Below are 26,190 nucleotides of genomic sequence, written 5' to 3'. Positions count from 1 at the left end.
TCTATCTATCTATCTATCTATCTATCTATCTATCTATCTATCTATCTATCTATCCTACCTATCTATCTATCTATCTATCTATCTATCTATCTATCTATCTATCTATCTATCTATCTATCTATCTATCTATCTATCTATCTATCTATCTATCTACCTATCTATCTATCTATCTAACTTTGTGTGCTACACTAAATCTGGTTTCCTGATAACCCCGATGAACGCCCACATTGTTTCACTTTTATTGTAATTAAACATGTAGGCTGTGCTCCGGGGGTCTGAGGCCAGGCTAGAACTGCAAAGACAGGTATGAACAATAATGTTCGAGCTTCGAGTTCAAAGAGGTAAATGTATCACTTTATTTAAATGGTTTGTCATTACAGCTTAAGGAAGACAAAGTTGTTGCGGATAATCACATAAAATGTGGTTTGTCTTAAACTATTAAACGTTTATACAATGTTTAATCTAAATAGTAATGAATGTACTCTGAGCTTACACATGAATAAATAAAATGAAAGCTGAATTGAGTTCAGCGTGTTACACTTACAGTTGTGTATTTTAAAACTGTGTGATGTTCACCTCACTGGTCACTGGAGCACAGTAACCTCCTTTACTGGTCCACGGAGTGCACACAGACACACACACACACACACACGCACACAGTCACAACATCTCCAAACTCATACACACATGCACCGTCTTTCTTGTCCACCTAATAAACATACATATATTTTGCAGGTTTACATGTGTTCAGATCTGCGTTTTATACAAAACCCCCTCCACGCACCGGCCCACTGGGAGAAGAATCTGCTGCGTCAGTGTCCTTAGAGTGTCTGGCACAAATACTCATCGTACAATGACTGTCTGTGTGTCTCCGTTCAGCTCGTTGGAGCTCCTCGTGGGAACGGCGGCGTAACACTGGAGCAAATCCTGAGTCATCTGCAGCGGGGAAAACCTTGCCCTTCTCCACAGGCTCTCGTGGGCCACACACTGTTTGTAGTTTTTACATCAGGTTAGTGTGTGAGTGTGTGTGCTGCTTTGATGTAGCCTGCACTAGTGCTGATAAGCTATAATAAATGATTATGTCTGTGAATGAGTGTGTGTACGTTTGTCTGTCTGTGTGCTTGTTGTGTGAGTTCTCCACAGTGTAAAGGTCCATATCTGGATTGGTTTTTTTTACATGTTTAAAGAGAAGTGCAGTTATGGGATCAAGTGGAGGTGGTGGATGAGGCTCTAGCAGCTGATTGGGCAAAGCTTGTAAGGGGTATAGGGAGGAGTCCACTCATCAGTTTGCTCCAAAAGTTAATGGGCAGGTGCACAGCAGGGGGGCGGTGTGAGCGGCAGGGCCGAGATAGCTCACCGATGATGCAGTGGGGGTTGGTGTTGGTCTGATTGGAGCATCAGGTCATTGGCATTGGTAAATAGGCTGGACATACTCCGGCGGGAAGAAGCCCACGTGTCCATGGCAACGACCCCTCCAGCGCAGCGAATCGGAGCAGTCAATGAGTTCGATGACGTCGCCACGCAGGAAGCGCAGCTGAGAGGGGTGGTGGGGGGTGAAGTCGAAGAGGGCGTGTGCATGGTGGGGACGCTGTGGAGGAAAAGATGGAGAGAGAATAAAAAGGTTAATATGAGCAAGTCCCATTTTTTAAAATTCTATTTCTGGTCATGTCGAAAGCTGCAACAGTTCAGTTTACATCTGTACACACGGATCAGTCAGTCAACACAAACTCACACTCAGTCTGCGCGTTTTTTGTTTTCCTGGACTAAAACTAACTAAAAGAAGGAGGAAATGAAAGGTAAGGTGCATGAAATTATCTTTTTAATCACTGATTTAATGCATTGTCTGGATTTCATTATTTCTTTACTTACAGTAAATATGATTATATTACTCATGGTGGAAATTCACAGCACTTTTGACAATTGTCATGTATATAATATTATTTATATATTATTATTGTTGTTAAGTTTGTTTCTACTTGATATTTTTATGACTGTATTCAAGTAAAACACAAAAAAAATTTTTTATACAGCACCATGTCCACTAAATGCGTCCTGAAAGGACTTATTCTCCTATTTTAATGCATTTAGCAGCCTATGTTTTGAAGTTAAGGAAGCAGCTGACTGTCCATAAAATAAAGAATGTATCCTATGTCCTATAAAGTACACATATTTTATTTATCGTTTTCATTTAACATTTATTTAGTCAGTCCATTCGTATTAAATATTAATTGGATGCAAGACAGTAGCAGCTAGAACAAGAATAGTGTAATGAATGAAGTTTATGTACAGACAAATCTACAATATGTTATAAATAAGAGCTGCAGAGTCTTTGTAGGAATCTGGGAATTTTAGAAAATATAAAGACTGAATTACAGTGAGAATCTATTGAATTGTCAAGTAGCATTTGAAGGTGTGACACGCTGAAACGCAGACGAGGCAGTGAGAGGATGTGGGATGAACAGGTTGGCAGAGAAGGAGAAGAGACAGACAGTTCATATTTACATTTGGCACCTTTAAAGCGACATCTGCCATTTTCACACACTTCCTGTCCTGACATGATTATGAAATGGGACATCAAGAAACTGGCTGTCAACATTTGTATTTACCGTTTCTTTAGCCTTTATAATGAGTTCATCGTTACCTGACAAGTGGGTTTTAGGTCATATTTGAATATAGCACATCTAAATTGTGGAAGCTCTTTCAGTTTACTGCTGCCCTTTGTGGTTTAGACGGCTACATAGGGTGTGTTCATAAAACTTCACCACGTGAAACATGAAAATCAGGCTGCATGGCTTTCTTATTGTTCCTTATTGCTCATTATACAGCTGTGAGGGGCACAATTGTAATTTCTAGAGGCTATGAGGAAGATACTGTAAATTGCAAAGTAATTCATAGAGGGTGCCGAGTGTGAAGGCAAGAAGAGACATCACCTATACACACACCTGCTACAATCAGCCCTCTGTTAAAAGGTGATGGCAGAATAAATTGCTTTTAAGTCAACCTGCAAATACTGTGCTTTCTGTGTTTCACTGTGTTTTTCTCTGTCTTCACAAAAAGAGTGTTTTTCTTCTCCCCTCGACTCCTGATGTCTGTTGACTCGTGAAGTAAAAGCAGTTTAAGAGTAGCAGAATAAAAGCAGTTATTTTAAGGCGAGCGTCTTGAACTTAACTATCCTCTCAGCTGTCAGTTGTACTCCCACAGAGCAAAGTGGATGTGATATGAACTGGGAGGGAGCTGAGAGACTAGAAGGAATACCAATAATGTGTTTTTTATGTGTGTATATGTGTGTGCGCCGTATGTCTTGTTGCAGTTCTGGGCTTTATTGCCGCAGACTGCTCTATTTTAGTGCAATGCCCGGTGTAATGGCACGCAGGCAGCGGGAGGCATACTCACAAACAAGTGCGCTCACAAACCAGACGGCAGGATTAGGATCAAGAGTCACAGACACAATCCATCATTCCCACAAATCTATCAAATCCTCCCAGTCTTATCCTTTATTGTTTCTCTGATCTAGTCTAGACGTCTAGATTGTGTGTGCACATTGAGTGATTGGGTGTGAGCAAGCGCGCATGTGTGTGTGGGAGTCTGAACATGTAATCCTGTGACTTTTGTGCACATATGAATGTGCGTGTGACCGTGCAAGGAAAACCCATTCATTTTCCTGTGCGGGCTTGTGAGAAGCACCCGTTTGGAAAGAGAAATATGGTCCGTCTGTATCAGCTGTGCACGGCTTCCCTGTGATCGACATCCTCTACAGAGCTCGATCCAACAGTGGAACAAATCACTCTGTAGCGTAATAGACTACAGCTTTGTGTCAGCGCACACACATGTACACACACATTCATTTAAGACAGAAGAAAATGAAAACTAATTAAAGTTAAACCAGTCCTCCCTCATCAACAGGCCTAATGGGTGTGATGTAAGATCTAGTTTTTGCTTTTATTACTTGTGTTTTTAGTGCCACTCCTGAACATTTGTGAAACGACCAAGTGCAGCGCTGTGCTGGTAACTGAAGGAGTGGGTGTACTATTACTACGTTGTACACTCAGAGTATGCAAAATGAGGTTACAGAGGAAAGGAAGAGAACTCCTGAATGGACTGACAGGAATTTATATAGTGCAAATTGCTGTTGCCCTTCTGACAACATAATCAGTGTAAGTGAAGCCTTAATGGAGTGAAGTCTTAGTCGCCTGGGTGCGTGGAGACTCACTGAGATGCACGCAGTGGGTGCCAAAGGCCAAGATGAAGCTCCACACACACAAAGGGTATAATTGTACTTACAAACACACACACAGTGTAATATCTTTTAATGTGATCTTTGGATTTCTGCTGCCAGACTAAAAGTTGGAGATAAAATAGGTTTTGTTTCAGTATTTTGAAATGTATAGTGTACCATATGATACTGAGATAAGTCCAAAATAAGGTACAGCTCATCATTTAGATCTAGAACTGTAAACCTGTGTGACATAATCCAGTATAAAACATCTCCCTACTGATGAGTAATGTTTCTGTTTAGGTTTGCAAAATGCTTGAGATGCTTGCTTTTTGTTACCTCTGAAGTAAACAAGGCCACAGACATAAAGTTATGACTAAGCTGCTGTGATCTGATACGGAAAGACAGATCTTTTCTAAGGCTACAAAGGCATGTAGGTAAGCACGGCACCTTCACCACGCCAGCTCAGCTGCGGGGCATGCAGATAAGTATTGTCTTCCGGTCATGACAGAGCATTGTGGTGACCTGTAATGCTCCTATTGTCTAAGTAAGTTACGAGTGTGAAAAGCATGCGGTCAGACATGGTCACTAAATTATGCGGTCATGATTTCTGTTCTGTGTATGTTGGATTAAATCCAGATTTCAGGGTTGTGGAATGCATTTTTAGGACTGTATAGTCATGTGTGTAAACAAAGGCTCACCTAAAACCCTCGTTAGAGCCTGATAGTCATATAAAACCAAGGTCAGGGAGTCACGTCTACTGCCATTGTTATTGCTAAATAAGCACATTCCTGAAATGCACAAGTGATTAAGTTTTTAAAATCAAGTAAAACTAAAAGTACTTGAAGAAAACTGTGCATTTTAAAATCTATTGAATTTTATCTGGGGCCTGGTTTTATATTATTTTTTGAAACAACTGAGGAAGAAGCTTGTATCTTTGTACCTGTACTAAAAATAAGATAAATACTTGTGAGAAGATGTTTGTCTGTGAACAACTGTGGAGATGTGAGTGACCTAGTTAAATGACATCAGGCGTTTAACAGCATCATCACAAGGAGATGCTGACAACCTGTTTATTCTTAAAGCAAATGGACTAAATCCCAGTTAAATGTAATAGAGTATGAAATAACAATGGAATTAACAAGCATGAGCATCTTGTTAAAACCTTTGATCCATTTAATGCTAGAAATAATTATCTGTAAAGGAGCCACGAATCTCAGGAAACCAAAACTCTCACAAAGATCTGATGTTGTTTTCCCATGTTAGTAACTCACATTAAAAGGATCTGGATGTATTTAGGCCATACAGTTTATTAGTCGCCCATGGGACCGCCATCATTATCGTCCATTTAACTACCATCAGAAGGCCCTAAAGCTAAATTCTTCCCTCGCACCTGCTGCAGCTGCATTTGTCCAGACGACTGTGCAGCATCCCCTGTGATTTAGAACATGCATGAATCCGTTTGAGTGTGAGGCGGGATATTAATAAGCCACAGCTCAGTTAGTGAAAAGCTTTTGTGTGAAACCAAAGCCTGTTTTCTGAGGATGAAGCCTGTCGGCTGCTCCACGAGGTGAAGCAAAGGCGATCGCTCGCTGTTGCTGATGTTCTAACAATAACCCCGTCTGAGTTATAAAATCAAGTTTTAGAAAATGAAAGTTGATGAAACGTCTAAATCCTGCTGACTTCAAGGCCACTTTCTTCTCCAATATAACAGCGAGTATATGGGTGTGAAGAGCTCGCTGCATCTGAACGACCAGATTTATTAAAGTAAAGCTCACACATCACAAAGATCAATACATTTTCAGAAGATTCAGACAGGCTTCTGTACTTCAACTGATTAGATTTTCTTCAAAATCTGTGGGCATGACCATATGTCCCATATGTCCCATATGTCCCACATGTGTTTCATTTATTTCATTATTCATTCATCATTACAAGTTCATTATTTCTATTTGATTTCAGTAGAGACATTTTACTACAATGCAGTGAAAGATCGCTATAAGCTCAGAGCTCAGAACCCTCCGAATAGACTCACAAACGTGGGCCAGCACGTGCATTTAATTTTCCAATAGCAGCACTGACTGACTGACCACTAACCTCACTTTCTATGTGATCACCTTGCTAGCTTTTTGCACTGCAGCTCTTTTGGTCCCTTCACTACTTTCTCTGCACTGTTTAGAGTGGGGTTCAGGTTTCTGACATGTTTTCTATTTCAAAGCACAAATTATAAATTGTAATTCAAATTTTTCATGAAACGTCCCACTGTGCTTTAGCACAGATGGTGAGATGTAGCAGAGACTAATGGAAACTAACAAGACTAAACTGTATTTAGGCAGCGACTGGTGGTTTTTGAGGCAAAAACATCCACCAATGCTGACAATACGAGTTTGTTTAGCAGGTGTAATTCTTATTGAATGTAACATGCTAGTGTTTGTAGCTGCTTAAATTCCATATTAACATATTAGGTATAGGTGTAAGATATACAGCTAGTGAATTATTCTATACAAGTGAGAGTAAAAAATGTCAAAAGGCCTCATGGGTGACATATAGAAGGAAAATGCAACAACTGATGTTCGGTCCAGACTCAATACGAAGGGACAAAATCATGACTGCTGTAAAGAATTGCTGTTAAAATCAGTTTTCTTTAGCACTGCAGTGTTTACTCCCTCTGGCTCAGTGCCCTAGATGAATGATTTGGTTCTGCTCCAAACCGACGGCAGTCCTGTGATCTTTCATTACAAGCTGCACCTTTATGTCAACCCCTGCCGCTCCAGACATTTCGCCCAACATATGGAGTGTTCCCAGAGCTGTCAGCTCCATTAAAAGAAACGAGTTGGGCCTGCACATCACAGCAAAATGAAATATGAACACCTGGGCAGCTTGTTAAGTGTATAAAAATATGATTTTTACAACAATATATGCAGCCTTTGTCAAAATGCTGCTTCACTAAGTCTTAACGTCGCACCAGATACTAACCTGCATCTCTAGAAGTGTGAGGGAAGTGGAAAGAGGCAGATGATGACAAGAACAGATGTGATTTAAATGGTTGGGAGATGATATAAAAAAAAATAAAGTGTCTAACTCAGAAGGATTTTATCAATTTCTTAGAAAGTGAGATGAAAAGAGTGACTTTGTGCAACGAGATAAAACAGCTTACCAGTTATTCTGTGATCTCAACATAAGCTGCTTTACAATTATATTAATTATAGTTGTGTTGAAATAGTCGTGTCAAAGAAGAAGAAGGACTTTGATTTGAGGAAAGAAATCAAACCAGAGTCATAATTGTTTGACCAGATTTTTAAATAATGGCTGTTGCTTATGTTATTTCTTCAAAATGTGGTATTCTTCTCACTATATGACAAAGAAAGAAGCCACACACTCACCCTGGCGAAGTGCTCGGGGTCTCTCAGGAAGACGGTCCTCTCCTTAGCGATGCTGTTGCTGTGGTAGAACTCCACCAGCTCGTTCAGAGAGGAGAAGAGCTCGTCCCACACGTAGTATTGACTACAGCGGTCCTGCAGCACCTTGAAATGCTGGACGTGGTCTCCATAACTGCAAAGGAAACAAAAAAAAGGGGCTTTAGCATTAACGAAAGTGTGTTGCCTCGAAAAGTGAGCCCCTGCAATAATATTGTACATTAGAGTGAAGATGAAGTCAGTCATTATCTGGTTGTAGTGAAGTGTCTCTTGAAATCACAAATTGCATTTTGCATACAATAAATTTAGAGCAGCCTTGGGTTGATAGCAACAGTCTTGGCCTTTGGTCCTCGCAGCCGCTGCAGCTGTCAGCTGTTGAAGCTGGCACGCATTCAGTGTCATCCTGTTTATTTGTCTCCTCAAAAGAAAAAAGAAAAAAAGAAACGCTACAGCCGCTGTTTATTTCCTATTTTATTTTTATTTTAGCTTCTCTCTTCTTAAACAAAGTACAACAATACTGTCGACAAACAAGGAGTGAGGCCTGAAGGAAAGAGACCAGGAGCTTATAAAGCCACCACCCCGATATAGAAAGACCCACTTTTATGCAAAATCGAAATAAATCTAATGAGGAAAGAAGAAGGGCAATTATCAGTGGAGGTCTTTTAGTGTGTGTAAGTCAGAATTAAAAGAGCAGACAGTGACATTTACATGAGCTGCTCTGTGGGTCTGGATGATTCTGTGCAAAGCAAATGATGCCAAGCAAACATAATGCCCATTTAAATGACACTAATTTAATGTAGCTAAAAAAAAAACATAATAAAAAAAGGAGGAAATCCAGCAGTGCAAACAAAAATAGCCACCGTGTTGAAGAGCCTGCCTTGTTGTTATGATTAAAAGAGTTTGGCAAGTAGTCACTGGCAAACATACCTGCCCTCCTGTCCTGCTCTGCGGTGGTTGCTAAGTAACTTGCCAGCTTATCTTTAGAAATCTGGACATCTCACCATGATCATACTATTACATAACTGCATGTAATATGCAACGGAAGTCGATACAGCGCCCCCATGTTTCTAAACACATCACAGCGTAGGTGTGAGTGTGTCGGCCTCACGTTAATCACCGTTAAATTCTCATTTCTCGTGTGTTTCCAAAAATCCAATAAAGCCCTGGAGAAATCCTGTTTTTCATCTTTTGTGGTGTTTTACACTGGTGTCTGTTAACATACAGGACACCCTTTCTATACCATATCGCATTTGTCAGCCTCTACTCGACTGGCACTGCTCCAAGCTCAGAGAAAGTAAATGAGTATTGGCTCGTTTCTCCCAGAATTCCTTTCTCTATTCAGACACTGAGCTCGACGAACAAGCAGGACTGACTCCCTCATGACTGGATGGCATTCAGCTGCACCTCCACCCTGCCCTTCTTTCGCTCTCTTCTTTCTCTGTCCTCATTTCACTCCTCTCACCCTCAGTCACCATCTCAAACACAATGGAGGCGTCTGGTTCACAACTTTCGCTCAAGCCAAATGTGAGGTTTTCTGGTTTATTTCGAGGTTGACATCGGACCAGCTACTTTTTTCCTTTTCTGTGCTTCTCTCATTATAAGACTTCTAACTTTTCTCTCCCTGTCACAGCTCCTATCTGCTGCTGTCCCTCGCGAATGATCTCCATCAGCCCCAACTTGCCTGTCTCCCTCTGCTACACCCTACTGTTGGGGCTCAGTTACTGCTGCCACCAGCTGCGCACCTGTGCGGCCATGAGGCAAAGCACGAGCGAATAATACGAGGGGGCTTCTGCAGACAGAAACTGAGAAGGAGATGTGTAGAGATTAAAGGCAGGATGTAGGCTGGGCAAGGACTTTCCCTTCAGGGGATTCACAATAATGTCTGAAACACGTCAAATACTAAGAACGAAGGAAAAGGGAAACAAAACAGCATTTTAACTGAGCTGAATGTGTTCTCGTTTCCTGCAGGTGTTAAGCAATAGTAGCCTTAGTCCAACATTTAGTTTTTGTTTGTTTAGAGTCTTTGCAACAAAAATACTTTAGATCAGAAGATATGAATGTGACACAATTTCCCAGCAACATGTTTGTGAGTGATTCAACCTGACTCAGCAATCAGCACATGTATATACACAGTATATATAAAGTGATCTACCCTCTAGTATCTACCCTCTCAATTCTGCGATATAAAACAAGAAGCAAAGACAATACCAGCTTAAACTGTTTAGTGTTCACAATATCATGTGCCCCCTTTTCAGATGGGTAAGTAACCCAGTACATGACCCAAGTGTTGTAATATAATCTCTGAACAGCATCAACACATTGTTTTCTTAGTGTAGTACTTTGTACTTTTCACTTGAAGAAAGAATTTGAAGGGGCACCTCTACATGCTGTGGGTATTTAAGCAAATATTTCCACTTTTGCTTAAACATTCATTTCCTGAACTGCAGTGACCCCTGCTTCTTAGGGGACAAGTGGATCCAAACCACGCCTGCAGAACGCCCCTCACAGCAGAAGACAGCCACAGGATCCTCTCACTGCAGGGGGTCGAGCATTTGGACATGTACCATTGTCTTGGCGAACAACACACGCCCACTTGTCATGAAGATGGTGAAGGATGATTCAAGTAACTATGTCACTAGTGCCTGAGGTTTTTACACCATGAATCTGAAAATGGACGGTTATTGTTGACAGTCTGATCCCATTCTCAGTCAGCTGACTGTCTCGCCTTGTAAACATCTCACTAATTCACAAGCATCACGGTCATCAATTGTGTGCTGTTTCTAATTAACTGATGTCTCCAATAGATGTAAATGTAGATGCCACTTTAATCACTGTTACTATTAAAACACTAGCCAGTTGAGCTGCTGCCATCTGGGCCTTAACAATGAGCAGCATTTTACAGGATATTTATTTTCCTATTGCCAGAATCAACCACATTTTTGATGCATGCTTTGCAGTGTTATTCCACTTATTCATTTACGTTTTGCTTTTAATTTGTCAACCATCTGCATATGTTGACTTTTTTTGCACTGGCAACATATGGTAAAAAAAATCTGAAATACTTGAAATTCACTGCAGCTATTGTGTAACTGTACTAGGGAAGTGTTACTTGAGTCAGAAACAAATATGATGTCTTTGATGTTGAATTTGCAAATCTGCTGCATGTTGTTTCTGTACAGATGCCTCCAGCTATGCCTGTCAAAAAACTCAAACCAACATTCATGCAGCGCCTCTGTACAGCTGACCAGAATCCATTCAAATATTTATTGAGCAACCACAGCACATCTTAATACTCAATTTTCCCTGAAGTGCAAAACACTCACAAAACACAAACAAAATGCTGCATCTGAAACCAAATATAACACAATTATGGGGAAAAGAGTCATATAAACGTGATCGTGAACAGCAAAAGGAGTGTCTGTTCCATTGGATCACACCTGATATGTCAGGTTTCTGTTAATGAAAATATTTTTATTATTATATTAAGTTATATCTAAGGTTAAGTTATAAGCTACAATAATGAACAACGGTTCCCTGCTTCCTCATTCTCTCATATTCTCTGTTCTAATTGCAAGTGTCCACACCTCTGTGCTGCTGTGTATTATTTAATAATTATTAATAATAATATAATCATATCAATTAAAATGAATTACAGGAGTGCACCTATGATGCACTTGCGTGTGTGCACATGTAGCCTAATAACTGATCCACTACTGACACATCAACACGATGAAGTTTGAAGTTTGAAGAATGAGGCGTCGGGTTTGATGAATAACCAGACACTCATGAGTTTGGTTTTGTTTACTCCATAATTTATCTTGTTCTCACAAAATTTATCAAGAAAATGTATCTTGTTATCACGACAAACATGAGATCATGAGATAATTAATTTGTGATCTCAAGATGACGGCGTAAAGAATAAGTAAAAGCATCCACTGCTTCTGTAAGCATCAGTCTCAGCCTCATCCCACTCCTTCACACACACACATTCAAAGCACACTCTCCAAGTGCCCTTTCATCTCCCTGATCCAGTGTAATTAAGGCCCACAGCGATAAAGAGATTATGTTCTTTTTCCAAGTAAAAGGAAATGAGAGAGAGATTAAAAGAGAATGAGACTGAGAAAGGTTGAAAGAGAAATAGATAGAGAGATAGAACGCGCGGAGAGATACACTGTAGATGAGAACAGAAGTTATTTTTAAAACTTTTACTCCGCGCCAGCACAAATCAAGTGGCACCAAGGTCACCCGTCCATCCTTCTCTCGACTTCCTCCATCAGGCTGTTCTCACTTCCCTGTTTCACTGTCTCTCAATCTGCCAAACCCTCTTCTCTAATCTGCTGTTCAGTTTCTAAACCGCTGCAGATGTCTGGATTTCTTCACACAGACACACACTGACACCTCCAGCTGTCAATTTAACTCTGTGACAGTGTGTGTGTGTGTGTGTGTGTGGCAGTAGCTCATGTCAAGGACACATGTAATCACCGAGTGCACGTGTGCCAGTCATTTGTTGGCGTGTGCGACCGCCTGACCATGGGCTGAGTGCATGCAGAGGAGGATGTATGTAAACATAGCAGTGTATATATTTGTAAGTGTATGTCACCCTGTCCTTGCATGTGAGCCAACCGTGTCAGTGAGTAAGTGAGTGAGCGAGAGAGAAGTTCAGCTTCTCCTGCAGCATTAATAAAGCAGAGCCATAAAGATAGATGGACGACGAGTGAGGAAAGAAGTGTGTGTGTGTGAGTGTGTACTGAGGGAGCTGAGACGGAGCAAATGAGGGGAAGAATGATAAAAGATGTTAGTTGGAGGCAGTTTAGTTGAAAGTGTGTTGATGGTTCAATAAGGAGCCTTTCAGACAGAACTGATATGAGCCTGAGAGCGAGAAAGAGTCTGTTCGTGTCTGAGCAAACACTGATTATACTTAGGGGAGTAAATATTCGTTTTTTTTTGTTTTTGATAAGATGCCATCCTTTTTTTTGACTTGTACAGACAAATGGATATGAGTGGGTACAGAGTGAGAGCTGCTGTCATTGCTTGAGGGAAACAAAGACACAACTTTTAACTGCAGTGAAACTAATCCTGCAAATAAAGAGTCAGAGCCAGGGCTGCTTTCCAGGGAAGACATAATGTATGTAAGTGGTCTGAGAGACATCCCGGGCCAATCAGAGGATGTAAAACGGTCTAATTAACTAGATGAATTCTTGTAGAGTTTGAGGTTCAGACCGACCAGCTGAGTCACCACAAAGCAGCAAACTAGGTCAATGTAGGCATTGGATTGTACTTTCAATCAGCTGATACCCCGCATTAAAGGATTCATATCAGGATCATCCCAACTGGTTTACACACATATTAGCAGGCAGAGTGCAGAATATGAAGTCGGGGCCCTAATGTTGATCCAAAGAAAAGAGGAGCAGGGTGGAAAGGCAGCGTAAAGAACACTGCCAGAAGAAAGTGAGAAAAACTGAATTTAAAAATGAGAAAGGGAGGCGGGAGGGACCCTCTGGTGGGTTTATCTCCCTCAGGACCGCCTGGTCCTACTCAGCTCGATTGTGAGTATGAGAAAACAGAGGAATCTAAACTTCAATCCTGCACATCTCCACCTGCCTTAAGCTTTTGCTTCTCCTGTCTATTTCATCTGCTGTCACTGCTCTGTATATTTTCCCTCCTGCCTCTAGTTCTCTCTCTATTCATGTCTCTGTCAAGCCTCACTTGTGTTTTGTTCACTGAACTGAACTATTGCATTGTGCTATTGAGCTGTGGTGTAAGTTATCAAAGTCACATTTCCTATTAGGAATATTTCCAACTCCACACGTTATTGCATATTTGTTTTCTTCCTGAGATTTGGAGTGAGAAGACTGATACTTCTGTAGGTCTGCACGATACAACAAACAATAGATTTGACATCCAGATAACGATGTCAAGTTTTGTGTCAACTTATGAAAACCCTGTTTTTCTCGACCCTGTGAATTGGGTCCATGCTCCTGGTGTGGCAGTGCTAAGCTAATCTACTGGTGATTCTGCAGAGACATTGGAGCTGTATTGAGCCTTCCTAAACTATTACTTCAGTGGTGATGGGATGCATGAAGCAAGAACCTAAAGGAGAATTTCATTTTAAAGAAACAAGACCAGTTGCTCCCAGCCTCAATATTTTTCTTTGGTGTTGCATAACTCACTGATTCGCTTTTTCATTCGGCCATGCAGCTCTTTGACACGTTTTCTCCACATGGATTAATTTGTCCAACTAAACTAATGTTCTTGATCTTTGGGGTTATCAAGAGTTACTTAGTGTGAAATTGCACCCCAAGTGTTGACATTCACGGGACACTGTGTGCTACTTAAAACTCAGAGACGATTAGAACATGTAGCTGAATCAACAGCCTGAGTCAGCACTTACTGGAAGCATGAGTCAGTGATATCTGGGGTCATGATAAAAATGTTGTGTTGTCCGCACACGGGTGCCGACACAATAGAGCAACGTGTGTCACAAAGCAACATTACAGTACGTCTCCTTAAAGTTTGTTGTTCACAACGCAGCCATTGAAAACCCGTTTCCCTTTACACAGAGTAGACTGTTTTGTATTACTACTATCAAATCACATTTTATTTAGTAGTTCAAATCACTGATAATCTTAATACATTACATATGATAATGAAGGGCAGGAGTTATCTATAGCTCTATAGCAAAATACAAACACACAAAGCTTGAGACATACAGAGTTATTGACTGGGGTCTGGCTCAGACAAACCAAATCTGCTAAAGCAAAAGGGTCTATTGTACTACATGACCTTCACCCGATAAAAGACAAAGGCCACAGGAAAATCAATTGTGTGAGTTTGTGTGTATGTGTGTGCATGTGGGCTGACCACCATACCGTTCAAATGAATATGTGTCGAGTGAGACTCAGTGCTGTGGTGAAGCAACCTTGTCACCTCTGTCACATCACGGACATGCCATGACAAAAAAAAAAAAAAAACATAGACGTCACAGTTTTAACACATAAAATAAAACAAAAGCACCTTCTGGCACAAACGGAAAACTTAACTCAAGTCGTCAATAAGTAAAATCTGGATTATTAAAGGAGAGTTGCTCCTTCAGATATTGGGTTGTATTTATTACCGTATTGTACTCACGTCTCTCTCTACACATACTGCTGTTACTTCAGTTACTGATTTCCTAGAGTGTCTTTGGATGACTCACTGAGACTGAGCACTGCTGGTGAATTCAGCTCTGAACACATCGTGGAGGTGTGGAGGGAGTGATATTGATAGTGACTGAGGCAAACTATGAATAAGGTAAAATTTTCCATTTTAGAAAAAATGAAATCTCCCTCTGTTCAATCTGAATAAAACCACCAGACGAACTTAACGATTATAATGTGATCATGCTTCATTGTATTTAAAAGAACTGGTCACAGCTCGTTTTCTCAAGTTCACAAGACAAAGAAATGACAAAAGATATCATTCAAAAATATACACTGCCCGCCAAAATAAATAAATAAATAAATAAATAAAAAGTACACACTATAATATTTCGTTGGACCACCTTTAGCTTTGATTACAGCACGTGTTCACTGTGGCATTGTTTCAATGAGCTTCTGCAAAGTCAACATTATTTTTTGTCCAGAGTTGCATTAACAATGATGTAATAACCTGGTCATTCAGTATATTCAGGTAGTCCGCTGACCTCATAACGTTACTGAACCTAGACCTGACCAACTGCAGCAGCCCCAGATCATAGCACTGCCCCCACAGGCTTGTACAGTAGACACTAGGCATGATGGGTGCATTACTTCACCTGCCTCTCTTCTTACCCTGATGCTCCATCACTCTGGATCGGGGTAAATCTGGACTCATCAGACCACATGACCTTCTTCCATTGGACAGTTCTTAACCAAGCTTTAGTAGTTTATCAATCTCCTTAGATGTTTTCTTTGATTCATGCCAATATTTCATTGCATTACATTCACGACCACAGGATGTGTCTTCAGACATGGTTGTTTAAGAAATGAGAAGCTCCTCACTGCTTCAGTTTGTTGCCAGCTGAAAACTAATCATCCATGAAATAATTATCCAAAGGGAGGCTCTTACCTGTTTGCTTAGTTAAATCCAGGTGGTGACAGTGTATCTTCTTCTGCTGAGTCAAAGAGATTGATTCCTCATCTCTCTCTAGAAAAGTCTAAGTTGGCATCACTTTGCTCCACTTTCCAAAAATAAGCTACTAAATAACCCATCGGGACAGTTTCACTGACACAGTCTGAAGCTGGTCCCCTGTCACATGTTATTTCATATCTACCTTTCAAAAAGAGTTTTTAACAGGGCCCCTTGACTCGATGTATAATTCAAATCACAAAATGCTTTTCTGACTGATTTTCCATCACCTCAACGTCTGAAGTATAGTTACCATTAAAGACACAGAGCTCATGTCCTTGGTGATTTTATTTTCTTACTAGATTTTAATTCCACAGCTTTAAAGAAAGAAGATAAATTATGTTTTTTTTTAAAGTTTTTTCTGAGTTGACCATTTAAAACCTGTGTTTAATGCCAGTGAAACAATTAATTGGTGTGTTTTCTGACATCTTTGGAGTCTGATCAAAGAGATCCTCGCAGCCATGACCTCAGTGTTTCTAAAACCATTTTCATTCATCTAAATAGATCATTATGATAAACAAGGCTGCATAGTTGATACTTTTAGAGTGACCAACATTATATAACAATAAAATTATCAAAGTACAGCAGATGCAGGTGAAGCTGAAACAATCTGCAGCCTTTTAACACATAAAATAAAACAAAAGCACCTTCCGGCATCAACGGAAAACTTAACTCAAGTCATCAATAAGTTAAATCCGGATTATTAAAGGAGAGTTGCTCCTTCAGATACTGTGTTGTAATTATTACTGTATTATACTCACGTCTAATAAGAAAAGCCATCAGTTAAGTTATTTGTGAGCTACAAGGTTTGTTGATTTCAATTAAAATATCACAAAGTTATATTTTACCTTTACACAACATTCACAATGTTACACTATTTCTAGCTTCTCCAGCAGATTTCTTCAATAAAGGAAGACACCAAGTCCCCTTTTTATGGCTCCATACATGGCTGTAAAAGTGGATCCGATTTTTACCGACTGACGTCAAAGCCGGACTGAGCTGAGCCGCGACTGAAGTCTCCACAGTTACTGCTGTCAGGATGTCTCCTCTGACAGGAGAGCTGTCAGCACACGAGGACCACACACACTCACACAAATACCTGACCCAATTTTCAAGCTGCTAAACCATCCAGCAACCACAGCCAGAGAGACGTCAACAAACAGCCAAAAAAAAAAAAAAAACAAGTAGCATCAAAATCCTCTCTGTCCCCTCTTGGCAAAGCTATTTCAACATAGCACCTCCCTTCTCTTCCTTTGTTTCTGAATGCCAGCAACCTATTTTTTCCTTGCCTTTCTTTTTCTATCATTAGACTAAACAACTGGGAGAGAATCCAACTCTGACTTGAGCCACTTCTTCCTACAACCCCGGCAACAACAGAGAGCCAACCGTCCGTTCCAGTGCTGGCTTTTTTTAATGCCAAAACAGAGACTTTAGACCCCACCACACACCCTGAATGTCTGCTTCCAATATCCAGGAGCACATCATCAAGCCTCAGATGCAAACCCTGGCCATGATCGCCTGGCAAGACAACCGATTGGCCCAATCAGCAGCTCCAGATGCTGTGATGTGCCAGACAGGATTAGCTCACATCAGGCCAGAGGGGCTGCAGTTCCTCCCTCTTACCCCACACCTTATCCTCTAACCTGCCTTGTCTGATTGCTCCTCTGATCCTCTGCCACCATCACAAACACCTCATGCACACACTCGTGCATGCACACGCTAAATTATGAGTTAATTACCAAACGAGTGGCAATAATACAGTAGTTATGTGCATGTATGTGAGCACAGTATGTGTTTAGATCACTCTGCTAATTGAATTGCATTAGTGTATGTGTGCATACAGAATCAGCTAATTGAATGAGACTGCATTTAATGAAATGGGATGAAACTTTAATGATCCCTGTGGAGAGACAGGGACGTTGCAGTAATAAGAGGATACAAGCAGGACAGGAATAGTATGTTATATAAAGGAAAACATAGATCAGAGTGTATGTAGAGTGAAGAAATGATATGAATCCTACCTGACGGACATGGAGAACTCTCCAGGAGCGCTTTCACTCTCTCTGACCAGAAAAGCTCCACACTCCCTGTGTCTGAGTCGACTTTCTGCCACACCTCGAGATATACGACCTGCAAACCAGCTGGAGGCAAATAGCACGCAAGAATGAAACAAGGTCCATGATGTGAACTGGGTTGTTCAGAGATGTGAGCAGCTGCAGCACAGTTGTGTTCACATGAACTTCATATGAGAGTTTGTTCACATTCATCATAACAATTTACAGGAAAGGCACAGATCAATGCTGACAAAGAAGTAAAAGACAGTTTAAGGGTGGGAAATAGAAAAAAATTTAAAATTAGCACGTTTGTGAAGTTATTTTTAAACCCAGCTGCTAAATGTGCAGACAACACCAATCTGCAAATGCTGACTTTCAGCTGTCAGCGGTGGAGCGTGAGTAATACAGTCTTTTTAATTTTATTTCTCTGCTCATTAGTCTTGCTTAGTTGAGGAGCTTTCAGTCAGTTTGATGACTGAAATGAGGACAGAGAACATCCAATGTGGTGGACAAATTATACGACCCTTTTGGCTGTGGTCATAAGGTCAGAAGTGTGTGCACAAACTTAACTAGGCAACGTCCAGCTGCACCGTTTATTAACGAGCCGTGTTGTCGGCTTAGAGTTTGTCACAATGAAAAGTAGAGCCCAGCTGGTGTAGGACCATCTGATGGAGATACAGGGTGTACCAGCAGCTTCACTGTAAACACACACACGGCTGTATCATGTGTGATTACGTAAGGTAGCGAGTGAGTGTGTCCCTTTGGGTAGGCTGCCTTATACCGGAGTGCAGATGTCCAAAGCAGAGCAGAAAAAGCCCCGAGCCGCGCACACTCACTGATGAGCTGTTTAGATAGACCAGTGCTGGGTGTGTGAAACGTAATCATCTGCTTTACAGATGAGCTGGAGATGTGCCTGTGCATATGTGTGCGTGCACATGTGTGTGTGTGTGTGTGTGGGTACTTACGCGTGTGGTCGCAGGTTGATGTAGTTTTTTGGCACAAAGCCTTTTCTGTTGTGGAGCTCAGCTGTGTACCAGTTAGGATCATCCTCCATGTTGGTGATCTAGGATCAAGAAAACACATGAAATATGGGCCATAACGATGTCGGCTATCGGGTGAATGGCCACCATCATTTTTCTCTCTCTTGCTGTGTATGTGTCTCCTTGCCAGGCCTCTCTTCTTCTATTATTCGGTGCAGTGGCTCTCATCCATCTTTGTGTGAACCGTCAGTTCATACAAATTCCACACTGAATTATTGGCAAGTTCAAAATGCCATGTAAAGATCATCGTCATGATTACACACACTGAGGGGCCCGCTAACAGATCTGGTCTGAACTGGATTAAATAGATAACTCCAGTTAAACTGCTTTAACATTTACTCCTCACTGTTTTTTTTTTTTTTATGTGATATTCTAATCCAGCTCCTTGTCATTTTGATATTGATATTTTAAGCTGTTTCTTGGTTTGCAGTGACACTTTTTTATCTACGAGCTGAAGTTCATGACTTTTTAAATCATTTTTTAAAATATATATATAAACTTCTATAGTAGTGTGTCTTGATAATGAAAGTCACACTAAGACATTAAAAGCAACAGCTACCATTGTGTCGTATGCAGATAAAACGATGTGACATACAGTTTAGACTAACAGCAATGCATCCTCCCAGTGAGGCCTTCAGTGCAGCTATGATGAATGAATTCCTTGGGTTGTGTTGTCCCATCTGCCAAAAAGTATCCATGTCCCCTCGGTGCCCTGAGAAATTTCATTTCATGCACTGACTGTTTTAAACGTGACACTGCACGTTTGTACATGCTTTTTGAACATGCAATGAGTTGCAGACTTGGTTCAGTGTCGACCAAGAAGTAGAAATATTGGGCAGATTAATACAACGTGTTGGACTAAAGACGCCACGTTCACCCAGCTGGATGTTTTTACACCTGTTGTCACTTATTCATTTCGATGTGCCACAGTCTCTGTTAATTTATCACTTTGAGTTCATGACCTGCAGTCGTTAACTTTTCTAACCAAAGTAAAAACTGAAAAGTCGTGTCTTCTTCTCACTTCTTATAATGATATTACACATAGAACATGTTGGGGGAGAACACCATCGGTCAAAACCAACTCTAGTCCACCAAGTATTTTGCTTCATACATTGGACGTGTTGTATTAAATGTCCAATACATAACTTATTCATTTGATATACAAGGCACACTGTTCTAAGATTAGCAGCAGTTTTTAGACCCGTCCGTGAGAATCTGTATTGAAAATCTATATTTAGGCTGTTTATCCACGACCACCCTGACTAATTCAGCTGTGTCTGACTCAGTTCCTTCCGGTCCATGCCAATGGATTTCACAATTATATAATTAACTCTTAAATAAGCCCCAAAATAAAGCAAGGAAAAATACATAATGTTCAACATGAATGCTGGCACTACACGGGACCGGGTTCTTTTTGTTGGACCAGGAAGTGAATGAACAATTTCAAATTGGCTACTTCCTGGATTTTAGTTGCTGACAGGTGACACAATCCAAATCCAATTAAAATCCCAGATTGTCACGTTCATGCTCCGGGGTTTGGAGAACAAAAGGAATGTGTGTTTCCACTTTTGTGTGCATTGTAGTTTGACTTGGCCCTACTGTCTGTCAGCTTTAAACTGAATGTCAGAGCAGCTACGTTTTTATTTAACTGCTTCTTTCATTTCTCACAACTGATAGATGCATAAAAATATCTGCTTTTATCCACACTGGCAAAGAGAAGGGTGTCAACAAAAAGACAAAGATTAAAAAAAAAAAAAAAGCAGTGACATAAAAGGTATCTGACATTTAATTTTAGTTTTTTTACCAGCATAAAATTATGGACATTGTGCTGAATGTGAACTCTATGAGCCGTTGTGATGTAATAAAGCTCAGGCCATTCGGTGCCACAAACAGCAATGAACTAATGTGCCGAATTATTCCAATGTGTTTGACCCAAGTTTGAACCACAGCTCTTTTGACAGTGTTTGAAGGTCTGGTCCCATTTTAGAGACAGTAAATGTGTCACTGTGGCCTAAAACCTTCAGTTAGCACTTAACTTTGATGCTGTTGAGCTGGAACCATTGGTATAAGTACAGCATTACATCGCTATTTGCCTATCAAGGCAAAATCTAATGGATATATTAAACAATAATAATTATTATTTTACAACAATACATTTAAGATAGCAACAACATAAGGGTTTCTGAGTAAAGAGGAAGTCAGAGCAGGCTTGGACTCAAAGCTTCTCCTGCCGCAGAACTGCACTCTGGTCTCCTGAGGCTGAATCCACTGGACAAATGAATCTCACTTCTTCAGTGGATTTGTCCACTTATGACCGTTGAACAGCTGGTGCCACGCTATAAATCTAGAAAGAAGCTCACGCTGAGGTTTACCGCTAATGTCTTAGAGGGACAATTTTCTACTACAATAATTTCCAGCTGTGCAGAAACAATCTCAGTCCTGAATCTGGCCTGTTACCTATTGGAAAAATACTAGAGGCAGTGTTTAAGAAACTTACATCCATGTAAGTTGTAGTTGTAACTGTTTCCTAATTACAATTACATACAAACTAGTTGCCGGACTAGTTTGTAATTATGAATTTTATTTGTTATTTTTTATTTATTTATTTTTTAGATGACTGACTGAAACAACTTTTAAACGTCTAGTACAAAACACAATAATGACGTTTTACGTTTATGGTGGGAAACTAGCAGTACTAGCAGTGTGCACTTCCCTGTTTCATACTTTCCACTGTTTTTTCATGCAAAGCTAAGTTTGCCAGCTTCTGGTTCTAGTTAAATATATATTACACATTCAAGAATGGTATCACACGTCCCAACTATTTACAGTATAAAGGTGTCTACCGCCCAGCAAATTTAAATTGTGCTAAGATTCAACATAAACACTCCCCCCTTCTCAGTGGGACTATTTCTACCATTTAATAATAAAGTCACTCTTTCTTTAGTCAGTAGCAGCACCTGCGTGCACGTATGATGCCAAGAGCTGGAGACTTTAAAGTTCTAATTGTTATAATTATCACATCAGAGGCAGAGAGAGAGAAAGAAAGCGTGACCTGGTATGAGCAATGTGTGAGACCCATGCTGGATACATAGATCAACACAGACATATAGAAAGATAGAAATCATACAGACCAACGGAGAAACAAGTGGAAAAATCGTCTCTTTACCTTTAGCAAGTCTCCTTTGTTGAAACTGAGTTCATCGCCCTCTGTGGCACGAAACGTATACAGTGCCATTGCCTCCATGTTGAAACCCCCCAACTCTCGCACACACTCTCACACACACACACACACACTCACACACTAACACCTGGGACCCCCACTAGTGTCCCTGGACCAGGGGGTAAGAAATATAAAAAAAAACAATAAATAGAATAAAATAGATGATAGAGTGAAATGACTGACAGGAAGAGATGAGGGAGAAGAAGAAGAGGAGGAGGAGAGTGGAGGTCTGGTCTGTCCGCTGAGCCAGAGAACGCGTGAGAGAACCAGAGCAGAGGAGAAGAGCGAGATCGAGCTCAGCGAGGGGAAAAACACGACTGGCTGCTGCTCAGCAACACACTGCCATGAGTTACGTTCAGAGAGAGAGAGCGCGCGAGAGAGAGAGAGAGAGAGAGAGAGAGAGAGAGCACATAGGGGCAGAGGGAGTGGGAGGCACTTCCTGTGTATATATTTGTCTCATACGTTCAATGTGGCTTCTGTGGATTCTCAATGTGTTTCCTTCAATCATTTGTCTGCATGTTCTTGTGGTTTAGTCGTTACAAATAATCGTATTGTGTTTTTTTTTCACACCTTTGAAGTGAAAGATGAGCTCACGTTTTTTCTCCTTCGCTGGTCACCTTTTAAAGATGCAACTTGAGGTGTTTAGGTGAAGGTCATGATAATGTCAGAAACAGGAAGAATTAATCAGATGAAAGATCAATTATTCACTGTCATGAACACAAGTTTTGCTCACACAGCAAGTTGACAGATTCAACTTTCAGTTTCAGTCTGAAGCCAGTCTAAGGCGGCACCATATTCTTGTCGGAGGAGAAGTTGCAGCCCACACATCTCTTTGTTAAGTGCCCCCTTTTTGTTCCATCGCCCATTCGACATGTACATTCTAATTGCATCCAGGGTTGCACCTTAAACACCGAAAGAGAAGGTGTGTGTGTTAAAATAAATCAGATATTGTATTTGAGTGGGTGTTTAGGTAGCATCACCTGGAAACCATTTACCTAAGAAACAACCAATCAGATTATTGCAATTACCACATTACCTCAAAACATACCACACCTCTAGACCTCTAGACATATATCGCTGGGGTGGCGTGTGTCCGAGAACCAAGAGTGAGATAGAGGGATTTGCTTATAGACTAGAGAAAGAAACACACACAGCACTCATGGCTGATGATTTCAATAGCATGACCTGTGCAGGAAGTCCCCAGTCAGCTGCTCGATTGACTCAGAGATGAGAAGAAGAGGAGGAGGGCAAATGTCTGGATGTGTGGTGATGGAAGAATAGAAGAGGAAGAGGAGCAGAGGAAGTGGAACTGCCAAAGTTTAATTTGGCCCTTTATTATTATTCTTTTTTATTTCTTCTGTTTCATGGTTCATAGTTGTTTTTACTGCTGCATGGCAAATTCAATTCAATTAAATTTTATTTGTATAGCGCAAAATGACAACAGAAGTCATCTTGAGGGAGAGAGAAAAGACAAAGTGAATGGTAGCATTTGAATGGATAAACAGGAGGAGAGGAGAGGAGAGGAGAGAAGCTCAGTGTGTCAGCAGAGGTCCTCCAGCAGACTAATCTATAGCACCCAGCCATGGTGGTGAACACTGCTCATATTTTCTTCTGTTCACTACAGTTACATCACTTCCTGTGTCCGTTTCCAGTGAAGACAGCACCGGATGTTGTGAACTGCGAGCATGAATGCTTTGATAAAGTAGAGTCATACGTTGAATCAGTTGTTCTACACGCTGACACATTTACTGACAATACTGAGGGATTTTTAGTTTAATAAGTTTCACAGTAACTATTGTGTAAAAGTTTGAGCTGACACTCCACTGTCAGTGGTAACAAAGATTCTGTGGCCTGTGGCTGTGGCGCATGTTTGTTTGTTGCCCACAGCACAAAGGCACATCTGGTTTGCTCTGGTTTTCATGCTAGTCTTTTTCTTCCTGAGTGACACTTCCTTCAAAGACAATAACAACACTGCCTGTCTCTAAGTGTTTCTAATTACTTATGAGTTTGCTCCCACGCACTTGTTATTTTATCTGTTGTTCCTGCGGATTTGTGTAGTTATATCGGCCCCTTGACATTTTTTATCTCCCATATTTTAGTCTGTCTCTCTCTGCACCACGACCCCCTCCTCTCACCTCTAGCACTTCCCCACTCCCATGCACATATTAAATAGTAGACGAGATGTCAGCTGAGTGATTCACTTCTTGGTGCCAACACTGGCAAAGTGAGTGAAAGAGTTTGAAATGTTCGTCTAATGCTGAGCAGATGAATAAGGATGCATTTGATCATTGACTCAATTTTAACATTAAGAAAATGCCACACTAAATTGGAAAACTACACTAAGTGATCATATTAAATGTGTAAACAAGTCCCACTGTTGAGCTCACTCTTGCAAACTTACAGTATGTATGTGGCAAGTTAAATATTCATTAACCACACAGGCTTTCTGTAGTTATATGCAGAGGAATATAATTAAGTTTGGCATTAAGCTATGCAGAAAATACTGGTTCTGTTTGAATTAATCGGGCTCTTTGCAGCTGAGTGAGATTATCGCTGTGTATTATTAATGTTTTCTGTGTAACTGTTGGTTCAAGTCACATCAGTTTGTTTTGTGGTGTAGGGGATATCCAGTAGAGTGTCTGTCAGCAGCAGTGCTAGGCTGAAAAAAAAAACAAAAAACTACGGCATCGTTTGTGCAAATAGAGAGACGGATTAATTCCCAGAGTCACTGAATTATAGATTTCAACATATTATAAAAATATATATAAATGAAACTCTGCATATGTGAATTAAATATGTTTACATGCCAGCTCTTAAAGCAGTTTAGAACTTTTTCTACTTCAGGTAGAATCTGCAGCCGCTCCTAGCAGCATAACAACATCTGCATGTATAAAAAGATTTAGCTAATAAGCTGGCAGGAGTGGCAGGTATTGCACATGATCCTGTTTCACCCTTTCTGTCTTCCCGTGATTTCTGCTGCCCCTGGAACCATGTGCGCCACTGCAGGCCAAAGACTGAATCCTGGCAGTCTTTCCCTTTGCTACCTAGCGTTGTACTCGGGCAGCAACTACCAGGTCCCTTTGCAAGTCGATAAGTTTCCTTATTGAGCCTTCTACGTTCACACTTTGCCTTTGAATAATATTCTAATTATTATGATTCATGCGATGCTGCCTTTGTAACTGTGATTTACTGTCAGTGCTTAAATTGGTGAAGTATGACAAACACTGCTCAGTTATATAATGCGGAGATGGACGAGATACGGCAAGTCTTTAACACAGACTAAACACTCTTAGCGTCAACAGGCTGGTATTTAATGACTAATGTATTCTCTGATCTCTCTGTTAAGGTACAGATAGCTGATAGATAAACTTTATCATTTAATTGTATTTCTCTGTGCATAATGTGTCCTTTGTTTAAAGATGTTTAATGCTGTTATTTTATACTTAATAGAGTTATGTGACATAGCCAGGACTGCAGTTGTATGCATCTTAACCACTTGATCACCAGACTCTCTGTGAACTGTTTTTTCTCACGTTGCAGGTCATCTTTGCTTCTCATCACTTACAGACCTATTTTAATAGTCATATATACAATAGCGTGACGTTAATTAATTAGAAAGTAATAAGAAATAGAACTTGCACTGCTTCTCTCTTCGAAAAACTTATACTGTATGATGACTATATCTAAATAGGTGAAATGAAAATGCAAAGTTGGATGGTGTACGCTGTAGGGGTCAAATGCAAATGCATAAACTATTTTGGATTTTGTTGCTCAATCAATCCAGTGTTAGCAGCAACTGTAAGTCAGTGAGTACAGGCATAAAAACTGGTCAGTGAATTAGACCTAAGGGTGGATGGGAAGCCAATGAGTTGCTAATAGGGTGTGAGTGTTGTGAATGGGGCTGTTTCTATAAGCTGGCAGGCTGTTGTGTTTAATGCTAATTAGCTGTAATGACTTTTTAAATCAGGGGTCGTCAATAGTTTTCACATAATAAAGGACACAGTGGCTGCAGGGGTTCTGTTAGAAGGACCTCCCAAATTACCCTCACATCACAACCAAACCTTCTGATAAGAGCACAAAGTGAATCACTCCTGACCTCTGT

The 26,190-nt window shown here is 40.6% G+C and overlaps 1 protein-coding gene across 1 annotated transcript; it reads right to left on the bottom strand.

The window, feature by feature from the left end:
• Nucleotides 1-332: 332 nt before the first annotated feature.
• On the bottom strand, nucleotides 333-22,424 carry grapa (GRB2 related adaptor protein a). The gene is made up of 5 exons (XM_026360170.1): nucleotides 22,035-22,424; nucleotides 18,794-18,891; nucleotides 17,796-17,915; nucleotides 7,597-7,765; nucleotides 333-1,588 (listed from the first exon to the last, which is right to left on the bottom strand). Exons 1-5 carry the CDS (start codon nucleotides 22,110-22,112, stop codon nucleotides 1,403-1,405), a joined length of 651 nt encoding a protein of 216 aa, XP_026215955.1. The 5' UTR covers nucleotides 22,113-22,424; the 3' UTR covers nucleotides 333-1,402.
• Nucleotides 22,425-26,190: the final 3,766 nt, after the last annotated feature.

This window comes from Anabas testudineus, chromosome 8, assembly GCF_900324465.2.
Source record: "Anabas testudineus chromosome 8, fAnaTes1.2, whole genome shotgun sequence".
NCBI lineage: Eukaryota > Metazoa > Chordata > Actinopteri > Anabantiformes > Anabantidae > Anabas > Anabas testudineus.
Note: the sequence above shows the minus strand (reverse complement) of the source record. Positions and strands in the feature narration are given on the sequence as shown.

Bases quoted from the DNA above. Each gene is read 5' to 3' on its own strand.
- grapa (XM_026360170.1), bottom strand. From the start codon at position 22,112: ATGGAGGCAATGGCACTGTATACGTTTCGTGCCACAGAGGGCGATGAA. The intron at 17,916-18,793 runs GTAAGTACCCAC...ATTTGCCTCCAG, and splicing joins ATCAACCTGCGACCACACGC to CTGGTTTGCAGGTCGTATAT. The intron at 7,766-17,795 runs GTAGGATTCATA...TTTCCTTTGCAG, and splicing joins GAGTTCTCCATGTCCGTCAG to TTATGGAGACCACGTCCAGC.